Raw genomic sequence first — 24,348 nt, 5'->3', positions numbered from 1 at the left:
CCACCCCACCCCCACAGGGTGGCAATAGGTATGGCTTGGCAGATACCCACCTGATAAATAGAATAACAATACCTTTCTTTAAAGTGACCTCCAGCCACGCGTGCCTACATTTAACAAACGGGTGGTCCTGGGAATCGAGTCCACCATTCTGCTGTGGCAAGGGTCACGCTCCACTAACTGAGCCATAACTCAGGTAATCCCCCATGTAAACGTGGTTAGACTACGTGAACCGGAATTAATGTGGCAGATCATTGTTATTATACAAAGCTTCACACACTCATGTAAGGCCTTTCGCTAAGCAACGACAGCGGCCCATAATCATGGAGGACGACGCACCGTAATTGAACAATAATGCCTGGCATTATAATAGCACCTGTGGATTGTGTGCCCATGACAGGGAGTGTGTGTGTCTGTGTGTGCGCGCATCACCAGCCAGGTGAGCAGAGCTGAGACGACCCGAGTGGGAGGACTGGCGGCCACAGGTGAGTTACAACACAGGTTAAAGCTGAAATGCATCTGTAATAATACCTCATCCCAACCCTGAGACAGGGTCTAGTGCGCAAACACAAACACACTCTCAGACATATGCTCTCTTTGACGCCAACTACACCATTTGATGCTCCACCTGTTTGGAAACACAAAAGCAACTCCCCTCAGACTTCACCTAGGCTTCACGACTAAAGACAGTTTCAGCTTCTGGTTTGTCTAAACACTCCTAGGGTCAGAATGGAAATGTGTGCCTGATAGCATAGCCACTCACACTGAGACATGAATGCAATGCAATTTTCTCTGCAAAGAAAGCTTTGAGAAGAGGTGGAGGGCAGCCTTGGGGAATGTTAGCTTTCACAGTCTGAAGAGGAAGACAGCGAAGGCATTGACGAAGATAAACGCAACACAAAGAGAAAGGACGAGGAAGGCATGGGTCTCCAAAGCAAACATCATCCAAAGAAAGGACGAGGAGGGCATGGGTCTCCAAAGCAAACATCATCCAGAGAAAGGACGAGGAGAGCATGGGTCTCCAAAGCAAACATCATCCAGAGAAAGGACGAGGAGGGCATGGGTCTCCTATGCAAACATCATCCACAGAAAGTCAACCAGATGTAAAGTTTGGTGTCGTCTCACCGACCACAGAAGGCACAGTAGTTGAAATATTCATTAGACAAAGTAGAGAAATGCAGAGAGTTACTGTGTTGCTGGGGAGAATAAAGACACTCTTGGGGGGTGTTAGTTTTTTTTTTTTTTTTTTTTTTAAATGCCTTAAATATTCAATGTCATGTCTGAATAACATTGAATTCTTGAGTTATGTTGACTAAGTGACACTTGAGTTCTGGAGTCAGAGGTCAATCTCGGTTGTCCATTTGTTTAAAAACCTAGTGATGAAATAGTCTAAATATTCTGGTTGTATGATAATCGCTGCCCCTCCCAGAGAACAACAGTTCTTTCCTTCAAGTCAGTCTCAGAGCCTTCAGTTCAGATGTTGGGTTACTACAGAGGCTTTCTTTTGTTTACAAGCAACCTTGAGTGATGTGCAATACAATCTCAGCTCTGAAGAAGAACAGCTAACACTGATGTGGGAACCTTGACTGTGTGAGTGACGACAATAAAAATACAAGAGACTGATGGCTTCAGCCAAGCTCGTCTAGTATAAGCTTATCCTTCAGGCTTTCAGCTCTAGTTTGCGACGCGTTTCCTTGCCTCGCTGATAATACTCAAACCCGCAGTGTCACAGCGATGCTGCAGACGATAACTATCCGATTATAAACCAGCACGAGTTGCATTTGAAGTTGTATGTGATACCGCCCACTGCTGGTAAAGAGCGGGGTGGCTAGCTACTCAAGAAACGGCCAGGTTGGTCGATAAACCATGTGTTACGCTTGGGCAAAGACAAAAAAGACGCTCACAATAATGAGCTGATGTCCCCCTCAGGCTGAATGTGAAGTGGGTTGGCTCTTCTTTGAGGTCAACCTCGGATATGGCGGAGCGACTCATCGGAGAGCACCGAAAGCACAGGATGTCTCAGTCCACGGATATAGTGCCTGACATTTTCTCAAAGAAAGAGAGAGTGTGTGGGTGTATGTGCAGCTGATAGCACAATATGTGCGTTTCTGTGTGTATATACAAACGTGTGTGTGTGTGTGTGTGTGTGTGAGGTGGGGTGGGGGGTACGTTGAGTGGATGTCAGATTCCAGTAGACAGGTTGTTTGAATCAACTGTACAGTCCTAGCTGGCGGAGTGTGTGGCAGAGAAAGGTAGACTATACAGGACATAACTGGCTGAATTTCAGAGTGCTTTTGTTTGTGTGCATGTGTGTGCATGTGTGTGTGTGTGCGTGAAGAGAGAGAGGCAGAATATAGGGTCAGAACTAAAAGAATACCTCAACAGTGGTTGATAGCCCAAAGGTCAACCACTCACGGTTTAATTCCTGTTCTGGTCGCTCGATGCCTTCTCAACCACTGAATAGAAAAACTCCACTCAAGTCAATCACTCCACACACCTCCAAAAACTCAAAGTAAAGAACAAAGTCTGGACAGTTATTCCTTCTAATAACCCGTCATCTGGAGATGTGGGAGAGGCCGTTCAGACCGCGTCTGCCTGGGAGAGCAGGGGCTCGTAAGTGTTTTGGGAGAAAGCGGTCTCGGCCGTGGCGGGGTGCGATTTACAGCCAATAATACCCAGCAGAAAATCACTTCGGTTTTATCTGCAGTTCACTCTTGGTGGGCAGCGGCCTTTCGAGTGCCGAGTTCATAAAAGCTGAACTTTTGAGGCCTTTTCAGCGGCGCCGTGGGTTAATGGGCCGGGAACGTGCACCTACCTGGGGGAGTTTAGAAGCCTTCATAAAACCACTGGGACTTTATGAGCGGAGCCGTGGGAGGTCGCCGGCTAACCACTCACCGTGAGCCAAGTGACCTCAGCCCACTAATAGGCTTCCGTCACCGTTTGGCTTCGCCGCGACGTTTCACGACACTCCCGGAAAACCTACAGCCTTGACTTCTCCCGTGCGTGCGTGCTTCCTTCCCTCCTGGTCAATACAGGGAGTCAAACGATAATTGAAAGAAAACAAGTGTATACTGGCGCACAATTACATCGCCCTCCCCTCATGGTGACCTTCCACCACAGCGTCGCCGTGGCAATTAAACACACTTGTCAGGAGGGAAGGGTCAGCGTCCTCAAAACCCCGACATGCCAATAACCCATCATCGCCTCGCTCGCCGCGCGTGCGCGTGTGTGTGTTTTCAGTACACCCCTAAAAGCACGTGCTCTTACCGGGAATCAATGGGGAGTAATTAAGTCATATCCTGCTGCCATTGACTCCTATAAGGAAGCGTTGCCGGGCAGGCCCACGCCGCAGTACACGTCAACAAGCACCGCGATCAATACAGCCGGTGGAGAGGTCCAGAGGGCTGCCCTCCATCTCCCCCCTCATAACACAGCCCGCACTCTGCACAGCTTCAGGTCAACAACAGAAGGCCATCGCCGGAGCCCCGCACGCTCGCGCAGAACAGGAGGCCATCTTCTCAACGCTCCCTCAGCAGTCTGACTGGATAAAAGACACAGCCGGACCGATCTATTGCTCTCCATCTCCATCTAACACTATTGCTCCTCTCTTTCGGTCCTACCTTCTCGGCAGGGACAGTGAACTAACTGAAAGGGTCCTTTATGGAGGTCCCGGGTTACCCCGTCCAGACCACAGGACGCCTGCGTAGCTCAACAACAGGGCTGGACAGTACTGAGTCGACTGGTATTAAAACGAGCGGCTGAATTCTCCACTCCTCGTAACAACTCAAGGTCCCGGCGAGCCATTGATTACCAGGATGAAGTGAAAAGCCATTAGTCACCCCAGAGCTATATTAAAAAAGCTTTTTTCAAAATTCAGCAGAGATGATGTGCCTCGACACTGGTTTGTGTGTGTGTGTGTGTGTGTGTTCACACGCAGCTCAAGTAAACTGACCACATTTCACAGCCAGAAGAATAGGTATTCCCACTCTAAAAAGACTGTCCTCATCTGACACCACAGAACCATTGACAGTATCTATCAGCTGAGCTCATCTCCGTCTCTACAATGACTTAAGGTCCCCCCATAAACCAGGGCCACGTTTAACACCACGCTATAACGACCTACATCAAGGGGGCATTATCTTTCACGACGCACATTGTCCGCTCTTTAAAACTACACTGTATGTATTGTCAGCCATAAAGCCAGGCTCTTTATTCGGCAGCACTGAGGAGGCGCGATGTGGCCTAGATAGAAACAACACTTGCAAGGCACAACCAAGGCACCGCATTTCATTAAGACCCCTAAGACTGAGGTCAAAGCTAGGGCACTGCCTCACATAGGGAGTCAGGCGGAACCAGGCTGGAAAACTATGTCGGGTTTAAGAAACCAGGCTGGAAACGCTTTCAGGTTTAAGGAGGAAGAATGACTGTGCTGCGGGTCCAAAGTGACTTCATCGGCTCGGTGCTGTGTCGTAGCATGCTTGGGGGAGGGGATTGAGGCCCGGGTGGACTCCGGAGCACACGGCCAAGGTCACGGACCCCTCCTGCATTTCACCTCAGTCTCTATCCAATGAACTCACGTAATACTTCAAACAAATTAGACAGCACAGATGAGGGGAGAGGCCGTACTGGCGGAGAAACCAGGCTGCAGGCGTGAACAGAGCTGACACGGGGGCCCGTTCTTTACACCTCCGACATGTCATCGACCCAGGCACGTCACACAATGCCAGGTTCTGGACGCACAGGAAAAGCGGCAGCCACGCTGGCCCTTGAGGGTCGACCCAAAAGCTTCTGCACCGCTGTCCTATGACAGCCTATTAGAAGCCGGCTACGGCCCGTTCTCTGTCCTATGACAGCCTATTAGAAGCCGGCTACGGCCCGTTCTCTGTCCTATGACAGCCTATTAGAAGCCGGCTACGGCCCGTTCTCTGTCCTATGACAGCCTATTAGAAGCCGGCTACGGCCCGTTCTCTGTCCTATGACAGCCTATTAGAAGCCGGCTACGGCCCGTTCTCTGTCCTATGACAGCCTATTAGAAGCCGGCTACGGCCCGTTCTCTGTCCTATGACAGCCTATTAGAAGCCGGCTACGGCCGTTCTCTGGGGGAGGGACGGAAGCAAGTAGAGCGTCGATGACGGATGGTTTGCTAACGAGGTTTTTGTTTAGTAATAGTTCAGCAGTGTTGAGGCAGGGGCTCATTGCTCTGAGCTGCTGACAGCCACAGACAAAGGAGACACCCGACAGAGATCTATGACCTCCACTGTGTGGGACCTCATGAAGGAACACAATGGGAGAATAATACTCAGACATACATAGCACTGTTACTGGCTGAAACGGGACAACCTGTTTGAAAGCCTGTGTGTGTGTGTGTGTGTGAGAGAATACATGTATGTTTGTATGTGTGTGTGTGTGTGTATGTATGTTTGTATGCGTGTTTGTATATATATCTGTTTGTGTTTGTGTGTATCTTTTTGTGTATCTTTTGTGTGTATTTTTTTTGTGACAACACTGAAGAAATTACACTTTGCTTCAATGAGTCACATGGTGTCATGTGACTCGTTAGTGTTACAAGGTCTCAGGTGTGAATGGGGAGCAGGTGTGTTAAATTTGGTGTCATCGCTTTCACAATCCCTCATACTGGTTACTGGATGTTCAACATGGCACCTCATGGCAAAGAACTCTCTCTGAGGATCTGAAAAAAAGAATTGTTGCTCTACATAAAGATGGCCTAGGCTATAAGAAGATTGCCAAGATCCTGAAACTGAGCTGCAGCACAGCGGCAAAAACCATTTAACAGGACAGCTTCCACTCAGAACAGGCCTCGCCATGGTCAACCAAAGAAGTTGAGTGCACATGCTCAACATCATATCCAGAGGTTGTCTTTGGGAAATAGACGTTTGAGTGCTGCCAACATTGCTGCAGAGGTTGAAGGGGTGGGGGGTCAGCCTGTCAGTGCTCAGACCATACACCGCACACTGCATCAAATTGGTCTGCATGGCTGTCGTCCCAGAAGGAAGCCTCTTCTAAAGATGACGCACAAGAAAGCCCAAAAACTGTTTGCTGAAGACAAGCAGACTAAGGACATGGATTACAGGAACCATTTCCAGTGGTCTGATGAGACCAAGATAAACCTATTTGGTTCAGATAGTGTGTGTGGCGGCAACCAGGTGAGGAGTACAAAGACAAGTGTCTTGCCTACAGTCAATCATTGTGGTGGGAGTGTCATGGTCGTCCTGCCGGCACTGGGGAGCTACAGTTCATAGAGGGAACCATTAATGCCAACATGTACTGTGACATACTGAAGCAGAGCATGATCCCCTCCCTTCGGAGACTGGGCCGCAGGGCAGTATTCCAACATGATAACGACCCAAAACACAACTCCAAGACAACCACTGCCTTGCTAAAGGTGAGGGTAAAGGTGATGGACTGGCCAAGCGTGTCTCCAGACCTAAACCCTATTGAGCATCTGTGGGGCATCCTCAAACGGAAGGTGGAGGAGCGCAAGGTCTCTAACATCCACCAGCTCTGTGATGTCGCCATGGAGGACTGGAAGAGGACTCCAGTGGCAACCTGTGAAGCTCTGGTGAACTCCATGCCCAAGAGGGTTAAGGCAGTGCTGGAAAATAATGGAGGCCACACAAAATATTGACACTTTGAGCCCAATTTGGACATTTTCACTTAGGGGTGTACTCACTTTTGTTGCCAGCGGTTTAGACATTAATGGCTGTGTGTTGTGTTATTTTAAGGGGACAGCTAATTTACACTGTTATACAAGCTGTACACTCACTAGTTTACATTGTAGCAAAGTGTCATTGCTTCAGCGATGTCACATGAAAAGATAAAATTAACAAAAATGTGAGGGGTGTACTAACTTCTGTGAGATACTATATATATACATACATACATACATATATACATACACATGTGTGTTTGTGTGTACCTGGTATGTATCCCAGAGGCGTATAGTGCAGCGTAGAGGCAGTTCTCTCATCAGCAGGTTGTTCATCCAGCGAAAGGCAAACTGAAGGTATTCCACTTCGTACTGCTGCATGTGTCGATGCACCGTTTCTGAAACACACACACACACAAATAAACAAACACACACACTCACGTTAAACAAGGAAAGACAGTCAAACGATAATGGACTCGCGCCCCACACTCTCCTCAGAGACTGATCAGCACACACACAAACATTTACAGGGGACATCCACTTATCAAAGAGAGACAGGCATCCTATCAAGAAGGAGATACAGTCTAACCAGCTAAACAGACACAGACTCCAATTCCCAAAGCCTGAATATTCATCCGTTTTCCTACTTGGTGTTGAGAACAACGTCCCTCTCCTCTTGAGCTGGGAGATATGGATACAAAGGTATATTGCCACCAAGTGCCTGAACCAATGCGATAATGATAACACAGTTGAACTTTCATTTGCACCACACATTTTGGTTTAATACACTTTCCACAATTCCTAGTAGTTGGACTGCTACAGTCATCAGCTGTCACATTAAACTGGTTTCATTTCCCTAAATAGTAAAAAAGAAATAAAAGAAAATTTGCTGAGATACTGTAAGTGGTCTGTATTTAATTTGGGGGTCGTGCCGGCACCCCTACTCTGTCCGCCTCACAGGTTCACTTGGCATGTCACCTGATCTGACGTGTACTGTATGCAGTGCACAAACGTGTGTGAACGCACACCACCCAGAGGGGAAACTGTTAGTTCAATTATCACCTAGCTATTAGGGCTGTCAACGAATATTCTAAATTCGAATATATATTCGAATAGTTTTAAAAAAAACTAATTTCGAAGGTGAAAAATAATATTAGAATTTTTTTTTTAAATGTGGAAAAAAACATTCGCGGTAGCAGAGGTTGTCTGGCTGTCTGCTTTGCGAGTGGGCGCGCTAGCGCGCCTGACGGTACAGATCCATATGTCCGACACAACTGAAGCGTGGTGTCGCGACGTCATACAGCCATGGTTGATGCTCCACGCCCCTGACCAGCAGCTGATTGGATGAACGCGTGATGTGGGTCTGGCTACTCGAGAATTTCAACAGTGTCATGGCGGCTCGTTGAGAATACGATCTTGTATTTTACAAAAATAGTTCACTGAAACGTGTTTCTGAAAACATTTTAAGCGAGAAATAGGCCATGCAGTTGCTGAATCTGTCTTCATTTCAGCTCAACAAAGGTTAGTTTGAAAGATATTCGTCTACTTCTACTGGAAACTTCAATTAATGTTAATATTTGTTTCAATCACTGAATGAAGCCTGCTATATTTGGGACAATAGTTGCGACCTTATATTGCTTGCACAAAACTCTTGATCAGCATTCAAAGTGTGTTAATTGTTGTTCATTTTAAACCTTTATTGCACAGAGAGCGTGAGGGCGAGAGAGAGAAAGTGCTTGAGCGAGCGAGCGTGAGGTCTGCGGTCTTGGTCATCATTTGATTTACTTGTTTTTGTGTAGGTGATACGTTGTCAAATATGTTTCAACTTAACTACTTGTATAGGTAGTCTATTGATGTCTCTTTGTATTCATTTGTCCTCTTATTGACATAATGCGCATCATTGACAAAAAGCGCGTCATTGACAAAATGCGCATGCGCAACCAGATGTTCGAATAGTTCGAATATTGTGTCTTTTTAGAGGGAATATTCTAACGTCATTTTTGAGGAATTTTGACAGCCCTACTAGCTATTCTACACGAAAACAACTTAAGCCTAACCTCATTAACGGTGAATAATTGCGATACATAACCTCTGAAACAGCTTCCATGGTGAAAGCCAAACAACAGTCAAAACATCAGCTGCAGAGAGCAGCAGACTAGGTTTAAGTTTTGCATGATATTCCGACGGCTTGGGCGAAGTGGATTTAGATCAGGGACAAAGCTAATACTGACGGATTGACCGGGGAGAAGCCTTGCTCACACCTAAGGTGCTAATGAAAACAATGTACAGGCAACTAAAGCTATTGAAATCAGACTTACAAAGAGGCGATCAAAACTCGATACGGGTGTCATCAGACCCAGTAGAAAACAATATTAATGAAGGTCCTTGAAAGCTTTTCTGAAGCGTGGCCTTAAAATGCCGCAATGACACAGACTTGAATTGAGTTCCACAGCCAAATGGCCCACACAATTGAAAGAACTGTCAGCCACAGCTTTTAGTCTACCTGAAAGGATAACGAAGGGTGTGTGGGGGGGCAGGAGTGTAGGATGAGGATGGACAGACACTTAGGTCCGGAGTTGTGGATGCCTTGTTAGGTGAGAGCCAACCTTTTAAAGTCAATATGTGGACATATGGGGGATTAACGGCAGAGGTGTTGGTGAGGACACATGCATCCCAGTCCTGGATATGTTGAAGGTCCAACGGTAACAGGCATTACAACGGTAACAGGCATCACAACGGTAACAGGCATCACAACGGTAACAGGCATTACAACGGTAACAGGCATCACAACGGTAACAGGCATCACAACGGTAACAGGCATCACAACGGTAACAGGCATCACAACGGTAACAGGCATCACAACGGTAACAGGCATCACAACGGTAACAGGCATCACAACGGTAACAGGCATCACAACGGTAACAGGCATCACAACGGTAACAGGCATTACAACGGTAACAGGCATTACAACGGTAACAGGCATCACAACGGTAACAGGCATCACAACGGTAACAGGCATCACAACGGTAACAGGCATCACAACGGTAACAGGCATCACAACGGTAACAGGCATCACAACGGTAACAGGCATCACAACGGTAACAGGCATCACAACGGTAACAGGCATTACAACGGTAACAGGCATTACAACGGTAACAGGCATTACAACGGTAACAGGCATTACAACGGTAACAGGCATTTCAACGGTCTAGACGGGATGAGGTAAAGAAGCGGAGGAGTCGCCGTAGCCCCAGGTCGGGACAGGAAAGGATGGTAATCTGGCATCGTTCCGTCGATGGAATAGCGATGCTGGCTTCAAACGGGAGCTGGGGAATATCGTACTCAGGTTGCAAACTTAATTGAAACCTCGATACTGGGACACTAATGACGCAAGTGGCCCTTCTTTTTGCAGTTCAACGGTCTGCGCTCCATCTGCTCTTTGATGTTGTCCAGCCAACTAACCTGGTGTGCAGTGTCAGTAAAGAGCTCTGGTCATTTTTCTTAAATCAGCATCTCTACATGTATGGCAGCCATTCCATTCCAGTGTAAATTCCAACACAGGCACACCTCATTTTACTTAATGAGGTACTGATTAGCGAATTTAACTAGGAAGATTATAAAAACCACTGCTGTGGTCATCACTATCCTCTTGTAATAGGACCAGCTGGATGGCAAAAACAGGGCAAGTAGCACCTCAAAGTTAATTAGAATTTAAAAAAATAACTATTCAGGATGAAAAAAGAAAGGTTCAATTCTGGCTTTACTGGCAGAGGGACACAGTGAGCATCAGGTTGCCTCCAAAAAATACTCTAAATTATAAAAAATGTATTTGGAATATGGGAGTAATGTTGTCAGTAGCTTACAGAATAAAACAAAACTGTTAATTTTACTCAAACACATACCTATGAACAGTAAAACCAGAGAGAATGATAATTTTGCAGTGGGCTCTTAATTTTTTCCAGAGCTGCATGTGGAGACCCAGCTGAGAGTGAAAGCCTGATCGATGGCTCAAGACATTTCCCAGTGGATAAATCGTGAGACATGGACCAGGCTTTCCCGGTGTAGATACAAAACAGTAGTGATCTGAGAGACTTGATGGACCCAGGGGGGACCACTACTGGGTCTGACCTACTACAACAAGCTGGTAGAAATCCCCACAAGCTGCACAGTGTCTGAAAAGCCCAGGAGTTTATCCAGGCAGTCCACCAGCATGAGATGGCTGACCGCATACCACACTGAGGTCAAGCAGTACGAGGAAGCTGGCAGCCCTAGAGGCCGCATTCATTAAGGAGCAAGGCAGTCCATGTGCTTTGTCTGGCTCTGAAACCTTGTCGTGAGTGGGAGTGCCTAGAAAATGGAGGTTGAGGAGGAGAAGACTAGACAATGGTCTGTAGGGGGTGGTCAGAAGAGACACAAAGAGATGGGTATGGTGAATGGTCTGGGTTCATCCCAGGAGTCCATTAGTTGGTATTTACTTATTACAGAGATAAAAAGAAAGCAACAGCTGCAATAGCTGGGGAAGGAAAACGGAGACTGAGACAGAGAGAGATCAGTATTAGTGTGTACTTTCGGTGCCACAGTCTGCTTTCTGTCCATTTCATCTCCCACTCTCTAAATGATTCCTTTACACCCAGGGAGTTGGATTCCGCTTTTAGCTAGGAACACATTAAGAAGACTAACGTTGGCCAGTTACCATGATCGGGCCAGCAGTTAAAGCACTTGGACAGTGACATGGGTGAGGCTAAATTAGGATCAAGTCAGTGGTTGCAATCGCTTATCCCGGAAAGTACTCTCACAAATCAAAATGAAGTGCCGGAGTCTGGTGTAGCAGTCCAAGCTCCCTATCACACATGACCCCTGGTAACCAGGGTTCATGACCCCTTGTGAACAGGGATCAAGACCTGTCTAGCCTGATGCACGTCCTCCCTGTCAGCCTCGGCACACCTGACTCTCTAGCCTCTTCGTCATAATATCCTGCCTTTAAAATAACAAGTATACTATGCACACAGAACCAGTACAAAGTTTTTCATTCATCACTAATTTTCAGTGGACAAAGCTGTCATCAGGGCAAAGGGTTTTGATCTGCTAAACATTTTCTGGTTGCTACATGGTTCCCAATGTGTTTTTCCATAATTTTAGTCTTCATTATTATTTAGAATTTTTTTTACATTAACTTTTTACTGGTACTGTATGTATGGTGGTGGTGGTGTAATGGTGTGGGGGATGTTTTCTTGGCACACTTTAATATGTCAATATGGGCCAACATTTCTAAAGAATGCTTTCAGCACCTTGTTGAATCAATGCCACGTAGAAATAAGGCAGTTCTGAAGGCGAAAGGGGGTCAAACACAGTATTAGTATGGGGTTCCTAATAATCCTTTAGGTGAGTGTATATGTGTATGTATGTACATACAGTGGGCAGAACAAGTATTTGATACACTGCCGTTCTAGCTGCTTGCCTATTGTCCTGTAGCCCATCCCAGCCTTGTGCAGGTCTACAATTTTACCCCTCATGTCCTTAAACAGCTCTCTGGTCTTGGCCATTGTGGAGAGGTTGGAGTCTGTTTGATTGTGTGAACAGGTGTCTTTTATACAGGTAACGAGTTCAAACGGGTGCAGTTAATACAGGTAATGAATGGAGAACAGGAGGGCTTCTTAAAGAAAAACAAATTCTAACTGGTTGGTAGGTGATCAAATACTTGTCATGCAATAATATGCAAATTATTTATCATACAATGTGTTTTTCAGGAGTTTTGTTTTAGATTCCGTCTCTCACAGTTGAAGCGTACCTATGATAAAAATTATAGACCTCTACATGCTTTGTAAGTAGGAAAACCTGCTAGAACGGCAGTGTATCAAATACTTGTTCTCCCCACTGTATGTGTATATACAGCTCTGGAAAAAATTAAGAGACCACTGCACCTTGGTTGAAAAGGAAAGTGTTGAGTGAGGAATAGAAGCGTTCAATTTGCAGTGGTCTCTATATTTTAACCCTTCTGTTCCTCACTCAAAACCTTCCTATTTGACTTTTTTGGAAAGGAAAGTAAAAAGGGGCAGAGCTGTATGTGTATGTGTATATATATATATTCCTGATGATTACAATTGGGACAACAATACAGTTGAAAAAAGGTTAACTAAGCCGGCCTTTGTAATGTTTCAGTAGTGCTTTGCGGAGTGTTTAGCGCTCAGGCAGATTCCAGCCGAAAGCGATAGGCCTGCTGGGTCGTTTTTGGCTGAGGGCGGGCAGTTAAAGGTCAGGGGTCAGAGGAAAGACAAGTGAGGCTGCTGAGCTGCATTCTGCTGAGCTCTACATTTCTGCTCCCCTCCATCAGTGACCCTCACTCTCTCCTTCCTTATTCTCTCTCTGTCTTTCCTCTCTCCGCCCTCTGTCGCTTCACTCAGCTTTCTTTTTCATCATAAATCTTTCACCCGCCCTCGATCTTAGCAGCATTTCCAGGAGGCACGGCTGTCTCCGTGACTTCTCTGCTGAGCTTTTTCTTTTACATCACATTCTAAAGAAATCACATCTGTGACATATCAATGTCTTTTTGTATCTGTGGCGGAGCTCACCTTGATAGACTAAAAACAGTGTGCAGTGCTATCAGCTGACGTGACGGCGTCACTCCGCGGCTCTTGGATTTGGGTAATGTTTATCTCAGGATGACAATTAACAGTGTGTGTCTGTGCACGCGCACCTGTCCACGAGTTCACACAGGAGGGGCCGCGGTACTAATGATGAGTGTATAGATCAACCATCCATACGGCCAGGACAATAAAGCGATACGCATTTGTTGCCATGCTCAAGCGGCAGAGGAAAGCTGTTTGGGGCTGTGTGGGGTGAATCGATAGGTGGTGTGTGGGTGGACAGAGAGGCCTTGGGAAGATGAGGAGCTCGGAGAGGTACAGGGATCAGAACACAGGTGACTGCAGGTTAAAACCTCAGAGTGCAGACTTGATCTCAGATCAACATAAAGCCCTGCCTTGGCCCAGCAACACGACACAGAGATGGGGAGGGAAGGTGGTGTGTGGGTGGACAGAGAGGCCTGGGGAAGATGAGAGGAGCTCAAGAGAGGTACAGGGATCAGAACACAGGTGACCGCAGGTTAAAACCTCAGAGTGCAGACTTGATCTCAGATCAACATAAAGCCCTGCCTTGGCCCAGCAACACGACACAGAGATGGGGAGGGAGGGAAGGAATTCACTCAATAGTGCCCTGAGGGGGAGAGCAATCCAGAGAGACAGAACAAATGAGAGAATCTGTAGAATTTCCTTACATTGTGAAACAGAGGATTTCTTTTTTTTTTCACTAGTCAACTTGTTTTTTGCTTTCATAATTCTGTCCGTTGTTCCGCTTCAATGACCCAACAAACTGTACTCGCAAGTATGTGACTGAGCGCAGAAACCCGTGATGTTTCTCTCCACCATTTACATAGATAAATTCACCTCCAGCAATCCGCATGCTGATGAACCCACGGACGCATTCTGTGCTCACACGCGACATAAGAGCGCGAGAGATAAGAGGACACATTAACACGTCTCTCACGGAAAGGGGGGGAACGGTGCACGGTGGCGTGCCGGGAGAAATGACACGCTTTAGCGACACGCTAGGATAACGGGACTATCCTTTCATGAAGCTGTGTTAATTAGAGCTGGGCTCCCGACTCGCTGGACGGTCTCTGGGCGGAGGGGGAGCGGAGTTAAAGGAGGAGACGGGTTTCTCAGAAGTTGTTCCAGAACGGACCGGACCGCCTCTGTTTCCAGGGCAAGCCGCATCCACCGCCGAGGCGCCAGGACAGAGGAGAGCCCGGTGCCGTGGGTTCGGCTGAGTAAGGTCACCGAGTGACTACTGTTAACCAAGCCGGGGTGTCCGACACACACACCTTCTATAAAAAGGACACGTGCGCTCTCTATCAGAGCCATCTCACGCTACACTAACACTCAACAGCCTAATGGTCCCAGCGATATAACAGCCTATCATAACTAATGGACATAAAGCTGTCTGCAGGGGAACTCATTTCCCAACACTTCCGGGAAAGCGCGTTCGTCACTCACCAGGCAATGTCACCTGTAACATCAACTCCCGCGGAACATTAAAGTGACTAGAACGGAGAGCTGCGCATGTGGCGGCCGGCCGATGATAACAACCTCTGAGGCTTTTGTTCCCGTCCCACTCTCCTGGATTGAAGGTGACTGCCTTCTTCTCATCCTCATTTATCTGGATGTGCACACACTGTAAAGGGGGGGGGGGGTCGTTTTAAAATTCTCTTCTTTCTTCAGCGCATTAATTTTAACAGTAAGCACACAGCTCGTTTCCAGCGGCGGGTTCCCGTTAACGGGACCGGGTGAGGTACGGCGGTGGCGCGGGCCGTGAAAGAGAAGGGGAACGTGGGGGACTACCGGGGCGGATGGGGGGGTGGCTGTCGTCCATCACTTTGGAAGGACAAACGGGAAACGCAGCCGCACACAAATATGCCCACACGCACCTGATAAAAAAAAAAAAACAGGATTACAAAGGCAGATGGTTTCCGGCCTCATATATCTAAATTCCATTAGTCGGTATAGTATACTCCATACCGAACGATACAGTACCTGGCGGAGAGCCCATCTTTTCATTCCTGGCTAACGGTTAGCAACCACTCGTCTGACCAACGCTCATCAATCATTCCCATTTCAGTTGGTTAGAGCCTGGCTCCTGAAACGCCAAGACTGCGGTTTGATTCCCGGAGCGGCCCGCTCGTTAAAAAACGGGAATCTACCATGTCTATGTGGCAATCGGGTAAAAACGGCTCATAAATGGCGCATGTTAATATCCAACCCTTCTCCTCCAAATTTTTTTTAATAATATAAACACAAAAAAATGTGTGTTCTCGACCACGGCGCCAGCCGTTCAAGCAGATCAAGACTGACAGCAGCGGCCCATATGGTGGTATGGCTGTCTGGTGACTGAGCACACTGGCACAGCGGACTCTTTCTACTGTACGGTGAGTGAACACTGGCATCCACTCCTGTACGGAGCTCCACGGTGCCCGCCCGCCCATCCATCAATCAACATCCACGGGGGTAGAGAGAGGAGAAGAGGAGAGAGGAGACGACAGGAGCAGCGGTGTCCAGATTAAGTTGGTCAAAAGCACACAAAGGCTGGGAGAGAGAGAGAGAGAGCTGGGGAGAGAGAAAGACAGAGAAAAAGGTAGAGGGGGGAGGAAATTGGCATGGAGCAGCGAATGAAAGGACACAGAGAAATCAATGAGAGGGGGGGGGGCGGGTTCTTTGTGTGTGATCTGAAAGCCCTTGCTACATTTGTCTTGCATCAGCCCCAGTCTGTTGTCGGACCACGCGTTACTCCTGGTGTGCGACGGGGGGGGGATTAGACCCTCAGAGATAAGGGAAGAATGCCACATGGAGGACGCGGAGATGTAGAGATACCAGGGGCCGTTGTTGGAATCGAACACACAAACGCACGCCAGGTTGGGAAACATACTCACTGAAACGCTCATGCTTCACCCAGCCAGATCCAAGTCAGGAATGAAAAATGAACCACTCTTATCCAGTTAGATAACCCTGCCTATAACCTATTCAGGTTGAGCCTATTACTCCACACATTGTCGCTTATTTCAGACGCGCTGCGCATGGACAAAGGGAAATATGTATAAATGGTGTTCAATCTTTTTGTCATCCCCTTACAAAAGCAAATCGACACGTCGCTCATCCTGGAATAGCAGTGCCTTTATTACGCATACGACTAACTGTCCTTGAATGTAGCAGGCCCACTGACCTCTAACAGACCGGGATGAATGAACCAAAATGAGCGAGCGTGTGAAGCGTGAGCACGGTGGCCGGAGCTGATAGTGTCTGAATGAAAGTAAACATCCTGCGGAAACATTCCACGGAGGTCTGGGAGGTATCAAACACTAACCAGACAGAAACTAAAGGAGCGGAGATGGAGGAACAGGCCTCAACTCCTCCGCCTTCTACACCTATGCTTCAATCCACTTCTCCGCCCCCCTGTGATTACGTAGCCAGAGGAAGCCAGCTCGGATTGGCTGCTGCGGTCTTCCTGGTTTCAGCTAAGATGGTGATGTTAGACAGACGACAATTCATAATTCTCTTTTCGACGATCAGACGAAATGAACATAAACTACCTTCCTAGCTAAATGAAATTGTGACATTGTTCTTGTCAATATCAAACCAACAAAAATAAGGGGCCAGGGGTGGAGGGGCCAGGCAGGGCCGTGTAGGGGGCCAGGCAGGGCCGTGTAGGGGGCCAGGCAGGGCCGTGTAGGGGGCCAGGCAGGGCCGTGTAGGGGGCCAGGCAGGGCCGTGTAGGGGGCCAGGCAGGGCCGTGTAGGGGGCCAGGCAGGGCCGTGTAGGGGGCCAGGCAGTGCCAGACGCCCAGTGCTCTTCTGTCTAGCTTCTCTCTCGCACTGCACTCTGTTCGATGCAGATAAAGGCAGGTGGGCTGGCTGTGACTGGGCTGAAGGGCAGAGGAGGAGACTGAAGGCCAAAGCTGCGCCGCTGACACAGAGCAAAACAGGGTAGGGTGGGACGGAGCCCTAATGCAATCAGACACTGGAGTCAAATGCACGCAGAGGCAGCTACGGTATCAGGTAAAACTAAAGTCTGGTCAGTGTCCATAAACAGCATATTACACAACCGCACAGATCATCATCAGATGGGGATCAGTTACAGATTGGATCCCGTCAGCACAGCGCCTCATCGACAGAAGCGCGGCGAGGTCACTCCCCCGTCCCGCCATGGACACGTCAAGCACCTTGAAAGGCCCTAGAAAACACAGCGCCCCCATTATCGGGTATGATTGCTCAGGGAAATTAGAGAACACCCCTTCACACGATACCCTAACCATGCAACCTGGGCAGATTCTGCAGTCTGAGGTCACCAGCATGACGTGGCCAATCCCAACCATTTCCCTCTAAATCTCCACACCCTCTCTCTCTCTCTCGCTCTCCGTCACGCCCGCCCACCACTTCCCCGCCCGGACTCCCCCTGGCCCGCGCAGACGTGAAGGCTGGCAGGCTGGCGGAGGGCTGTGGTGTCCCCGCGGCCCTGGCTCCTTCCTTCCTGTAGCCCGACGGAGCGGAGCGGAGCCATATGGCCGAGGAGAGCCAAAGGTACGCTCCGCGAGCATGTGTTAACATCAGGGCCCCGGCCCACACAGGCAGCACCGATCTGGGCAGGCCACCTCTCAGCGGTCCCACCCCCCCCCCCCCCGCCCCTCCCGGCCCGGGTTAAAAGACGGCGGATCACGCCGGGGACCGCGGCAAGACGTGGAGATAATGGGATCAGAACCAACCTGGCTGGCGTACCAAGAGACCGAGGCTGATGTGTGTCTTAGTGAAACAAGGCAACGGAGCGGGGGCCACAGCAGCTGTTGTGTCAGCCCTCGTTCTTCCCCTCTCACAAACCCCCACCCCCCTCCCTCCTTTACTCTGCTCTTCCTGTTTTCTGTCACTCTCTCTCTCTCTCTCAGGCACTGTTCTCTGCAGTCTGGAGCGTTCCCTCTTCTCGACGTTCAGATCCCAGCGTTGAGTGGCGGTTAGGCTCATCTTCTGAATCCACACCGGGCTGTGAGGAACTGGTGGTAAACTGGGCTGTTACCCAGGACCCTCCCCTTAGAGTCATGTCCTGTGTCAGGTTTCATTTGCTGGCAGAGAGGAGCTATGGTGCTGGTGTTTTAAATCTCCCTGGGAACAACCCGAATGGACCTAGCTACACAAAGGTAGAAATCAATTGAAACACACACACACACACACACACAAAGCACAAATGGACAAATTGGAGGAACACAAAACCACACACACCAATTAATACAGGATGCAGAGAAGAAAAAACTAATTTCTCTCAACGGCCACACTAAACCCTTACACTTTCGCAAGCTAGTGACAAGTTTTCATCTCCAGTCGTGTCAAGGAAACAACAGTGACAATAAGAAAAACACTATAAGACAATGACACGAGTTCATATGATAGGAGTGGGACGGTGGAGTCTAACAATGTAAAGGTTAGTGAAGAACAAGGCTTCACTACAAACAGCCATTTCATTAAGGCTTGTGTTCAGTGTTCATTACGAGAACCGTGAGAAGGCCATTAGAGTCCAGTGTTAATGGCAGGCATTTACATGACAAAGCCTGCCCATGATGTTGATGACCAGGACATATACAAAGTATTTAACCACAGCCCATTAACACACTGGCTCCGTGCCAAACAGAACACCGTTCCCTCTGTAGGGGGCTGTTTCTGACATCTGCTCTGGGGGAAAGTAGTGTACTATAAAAGGAAGAGGCTGCCATTTAGGCACCCGGATGGGATTCATACTTGAACAATTAACAAATTGAGATTCTGAGACGGTAGGAAGCTCATTCAGGGGCAAAGACGCTCGTCTCTAATTACTAGAAGCGGTATGACTACAAGACTCAGCCGAGAGTTGGTTCCGTCCTCTGAGGAGTCGTGTGTGCGCGCGGTCTTGTTGCGAGGCTTGAGCATCCAAACCTCAGAGGAGCTGCGAGGTTGCTTTAATTTGCTACATGTGAAGTTGTTTACACAGCCGCAGAGAAGAAGCCACTTAACACCTGTTGACAATCTCACAGTAGTACCTGGCAAAGCAGGGTTCATTAGCAGTATTTAGCTGTCATTTCCAGAAGACGCACACAACGACCAGGAAAGTCAAAATGGCCACTCAGTGAAGTAAGGCAGACCGAGGCTGACGTTTCTAAGGAGTTAAAGTTTAATCCGTGTTCAAGAACAGACTCTTTATTTCCAGCGAGGGTAAACCTAACCTTTAACCTAAAGACATTTATCTAGTCCAGAAAGCCCAACTCAATTTCACTCCCTGCATAAATTTAATTTCTAAATATAGCCGAGGACAAACTGAGCAAGGATAGAAATAAAAGACCAAAATGAATCCCCAGATGGGTGTGACACTAGTGTATAATGATCAGGCAAAAGGACTAGATGGCACTGGAGGAATTTAGATGGGGCTGGGATTTAGGGCTAGGTCTGGGGGGTAGGGCTAGGTTTGGGAGGGGGTAGGGCTAGGTCTGGGAGGGGGTAGGGCTAGGTCTGGAGGGGGTAGGGCTAGGTCTGTGGGGGTGGGGTTAGGGCTGGGGGGGGACTAGGTTTGGAGGTAGGGTTAGGACTAGGTTTGGTGTTAGGACTAGGTCTTTGTCTGTGTTTGACTGTGCAGTGAGGAAAGGATGACTGGTGAATCCTGATTCCACGTCTCTAATCTAACGTAATGAGAGATGCCCATGCTTCAGTGGCTGGTGATCCCCAGAGGACCAGACATCAGCCAACAAGCACTCCATTAAAGGCCACACTGACCCGCCACTGAGTGGGGATGACACACAGCAGTCAGGATGCAGGCGCGCGCATGTTCACTCAGGCCGCTGGAGGGACTAATTATTATCCTGACAGACAGGAACAGATATACGGTCAGACAGACAGATGGACAGAGAGAGGGAAAGACAGAAGAGAGGACAGGGACAGAAAGAAAGAGTGGAGAGAGAGAGGGGCGAGAGTGAGAGAGACAGGAAGATGGAACAAGGGAGAAATGGAGCAAGAGAAAAATGGAGCAATTGAAAAAGAGAGTGATTTAAGAGAGACTGCTGGGGGGTGTAAAGGGTGTGTGTGTGTGTGGGGGGGGGGGTAGCACCCCACAGGTGTTCTACTCAGAGACAGAAGTTCCCTGCTGGACTGCAAACAGATCAAAAGAGGGAGATAGAACTCGGGAAAGAACAATGACCAGGGGTGGGGAGTTGAAACAAAGGCCAAGGACAGGAGAGGGAGAGATTAAGGAGGGGAGGAGAGAGATCAGATAAGAGAGGACAAGAGAGTGGGGGAGGGATAGGGAGACGGGAGGGGGGGGTGTAGTAGTGGAGCGGCACTCACCATCGATTCTGCTGACCAACTCCTCCAGGGCCTTGACTTTCCTCTGGATCCCTGGCTGGGCAAATGTGTAGTTGTCCTTGAGAGGGGAGAAAACAGAAGAGAGCGACAAGAGAGACAGAGATGAGTTTCACAGCAAGGTGAGGCCACATATCATAGCGCAGCGAGCTCAGTCTTATTTCTTTTGAAAGGCTACCAAACTGAACTGTTGCAGAAGACCCGCATGTACAGGACAGGTTCAGACGGAACACACAGAGGATGAGTGCGAGTGAGGAATGATTTGACAAAACAAATGTAAAAAAAGGTAAAACTAGGAATGCTAGTGCTTTGACAGATAGCAGTTAACATGGTGAGAGACAAGGACACTGTAAGATTAATGTGTTAGCAGCTACACAACAGCTCTTGATCACCCTGTAGTAATTTCTCACACCTACACAAACACCAACACACTCACACACTCACACACTCACACACTCACACACTCACACACTCACACACTCACACACTCAGGGATCAATATTGTTTTAATTCACATGCTCTGTCAATGTACACATTTCCTACACCACTAAACATATCCCCCACAAAGAATGCTGCTTCCACACTTTGGCCAATCAGTGTTCATTTTGTTGACAGAACAATTGAATTATTTTAATCCACTTGTCGGTTCTGGGATTAGATCTAACAACCTTTCGGTCACAGGGGAAATGCTCTAATCACTCAGCTACCCTGCTAGCCGCCCCCCCCCCCCCCCCCCCACAAAAAATATTTTTATGAACGATGACATTTTCTTAACGTAGGCTTACTGTCAGATGAACAGTGTCTAGAGATTGACATGGATTTTCTATGACATGTGAAGTGAATATACAGGACATTCTTAACACAGCATGTGAACATGTACTGTATATGGAGGGAGAGAGGGAGATAAGGTGGTAAGCTGCCCTGTTAACCATGAAACACAATCTGACAAGAGGCTAATCCCATGGGTAGATGCAGATTTCAGACGCTAGCAAAGCTAAAGTACTGAGGCCATTAGACCAGCATCTATTGATGTAAATTGTCCTTTAACTACTGTATGAATACAATACAGCTCTTGAACAGCTAATTATGCCTCCTTAGAGAATAGAGTCAGGGTACATCCCAAAAGGCCACCTATTCCCTACACAGTGAACGTCTTTCAGCCTTAGCCCTATGAACCCCGGTCAAAAGTAGGGCACTATTTGGAGACATTTAGGATACAGTGGGTATTCATCCAACGCTGAAATGTAGGACCGGTCTTTATAACAAGCTACATCTCAGGGCGTCTTCATGGGAGTGATAATAAGACAGGCCAACAGTAATTGGAACCGGAGCCTGGTCATTGACAAGTCACGTTCATCTGAGGTCTGTCCTAACGTCTAAACCAGAAGGACAAAGTGAACGGAGCCTCCATTTTTGATCGCCACTCGCCGAAGAGAGAGAGAGCGAGCGACAGACAACGGGAGTGAGAGACACAGCGACAGAGAGCGACAGAACACGATAGAATAAGAGGACAAGAGAGGAGAAAGACAGAGAGAAAGAGAGAAGTCATTAACCAATAAACAATTCCTGTCTGTCCTTCAGGCTCAGCTGAGCAGCCTGCAGTGAGTGTTCAGGAGCTGGAGTGTTGTGGCCATGAATACGGAAGAGGCTCTGGATACAGAACATTACTGTACAGACAGAGAGGGAGGTCCCAGTTAGAGAACACTTCAGGGAAAGAATACACTACGTCTAATATCATAACATGATCTACGTCTAATATCATAAGATCTCACGTAGGTCTTTTATTTTTATTTTATTAAGTATATATATATACACATACACATTTTCTATCAAACAGAAGGACTAGTGGTCAGAGCAGTTCTGTCCTCGGACGTCTTGACGGCGCAATGCGTCAGACTTGGCCTGAATTAGCCAATAAGAAGACAGAGACATTCCCAGTGCATTGTTTTTTTCCGTTTTTTTCGGCTAAGTCTACCAGCCAATCATCTACCTCAACGCCTTCCCCCACGTTTACAGCGCAGCCAACCACCCGTCTCGATGTTGTCATGTTGTTCAGGGACAACTGAGCTGTCTCAGTACTGCACTGACTCGAGGCAAAACAAGGCAGTTACTGATTCATTAAAACGTGTTCACTGTGATAATGTAACTACAGCAGCTAAGTACAGAAATCTACTTTATAGAAGGAACGACGCAATAAAGATGCATTCCGTGATTTTGGGACTCTGGCGTTGTCGAGAGACAAAACATGTCCCCGGAAAATCGGCTACTACTTCATGCATCTGCCGATATATGTCATCAAAACAGCCTTAACTATCCAAGTTTGAATCCGAGCAAACTGAGGTATTGTAATGGTTCTACTTAGATTTCACACACATAAGCAATACTACACATCAACCACAAAATGTGAATGTTCGCAACTCACAAAAACTCCCAGAATGCATCTTTCAGCATTACACTAGTTGGTTAGCTTTCATTTCATATGAAGTGGATGAACCTCATATATGCCCACTGAGAGGCAGTCAGTCCTTTCTCCTATAGAAAATCTGCAGGGACAAAGCACTAGGCAGTAATGACTCTAACCAAATTATCAGGGAGGGGATTGAACAATCCCTAACCCATTACACAGAGACCATACAGTCTGCTTTATTCCAGAGACAGAGCATTGGCCTGAGACTTCCTGGCTCCATCCGCAAACGTACAGTAGCCATGTCCTCAGGTCAACAGACCATAATACGCTGGCCGTGCACAGCTGGTCTCCCCGGTTACGGCTGCCTTCCACTATCTCATCATCTCTCTGCATCTCGCTCTCTGGTAAAAACTCCATTTTGCTCTAGCTCTCCTCCTCTTTATCTTCCTCTTCCTCCGTTCCGCGCTCCATCCTTCCCTGTGCTGAAATGCAATTACCTGTTAAGCGAGTGAGCAGTAGGCCAGTTTGAAGCATGTATTAAGACTAGCCCAGAGCCTGTGGGGAACAGTAATTACATCAGCATTAAGACCCCTGCTTTAATGAAGTAGCTACCTGTCTCGGCAGGAAGTCCTAAATAGGGAGGAAGGGACGTGCCAGAGACGTGAGGGGCAGTGGATCGTTCTCCGGCACCCCCCACACAACCGCTTAAAGCTCATCTGAAAAAACAGCCCGGCTATAGGTGACCAAGTTAAACTCTGAGGCCCGCAACAAAGCGCAGGAAGTGCACTGTAAGAAACTTAGTTCAGATGGTGGGATGGTTGCAGACATCTTCGCAGCTCGATATAAACATTTTGAAATGAGCGAAACATTTCTCTGCCCAACATGTAAACTATCTTATGCAACAGTCACTTGCACAATAAAATTGTCTGATCTGTTGCTCACTCCGCATAGCGTCGGACTGGATTAGGCTACATGATAAATCACTTCCCATTCAACAGGCCAACTCCGACCAACCCTTCCTCCAGAAAACATTTCACGACCCTATATAATCGCCCATCCTGCAGATTAAACGCTCTCTTATTTTCTCCATTTCTTTATGCCTTTTTGTTGATTACTCTGCATTTTGGAGAGTAAGTCGGCAAGCAAGCATTTTACAGTCAGTTTGTTAATGAAGATTGTGACTAATAACATTTCATATCCTCCCAGGAAAACTGTTGTTGTTAAACCTGTGCCTCTAGATTAAGACCCAGTTAAGACATCACACTGCTTCTGACCTGGACAACCCACAGAAATGACAGTAGTACCCTGAGGTGAATGAACCTGTAGGGATTGACCTAGCCTAGTTGAAGGGGAAGCTAGCAT

The 24,348-nt window shown here is 47.8% G+C and overlaps 1 protein-coding gene across 4 annotated transcripts in view; it reads right to left on the bottom strand.

The window, feature by feature from the left end:
* Nucleotides 1-24,348, bottom strand: part of tbc1d22a (TBC1 domain family, member 22a) — a 133,400-nt gene that overhangs the window by 41,726 nt on the left and 67,326 nt on the right. For all 4 annotated transcript variants that reach the window (XM_034289965.1, XM_010886981.4, XM_010886983.3 and 1 more), the window contains 2 exons: nucleotides 20,565-20,640; nucleotides 6,935-7,062 (listed from right to left, as the gene is read on the bottom strand). In XM_034289965.1, coding sequence (XP_034145856.1) covers nucleotides 6,935-7,062; nucleotides 20,565-20,640 — 204 coding nt within the window. The remainder of the gene's footprint in view (nucleotides 1-6,934; nucleotides 7,063-20,564; nucleotides 20,641-24,348) is intronic.

The sequence above is a fragment of the Esox lucius genome, chromosome 23, assembly GCF_011004845.1.
Source record: "Esox lucius isolate fEsoLuc1 chromosome 23, fEsoLuc1.pri, whole genome shotgun sequence".
NCBI classification, from domain to species: Eukaryota; Metazoa; Chordata; class Actinopteri; order Esociformes; family Esocidae; genus Esox; species Esox lucius.
Note: the sequence above shows the minus strand (reverse complement) of the source record. Positions and strands in the feature narration are given on the sequence as shown.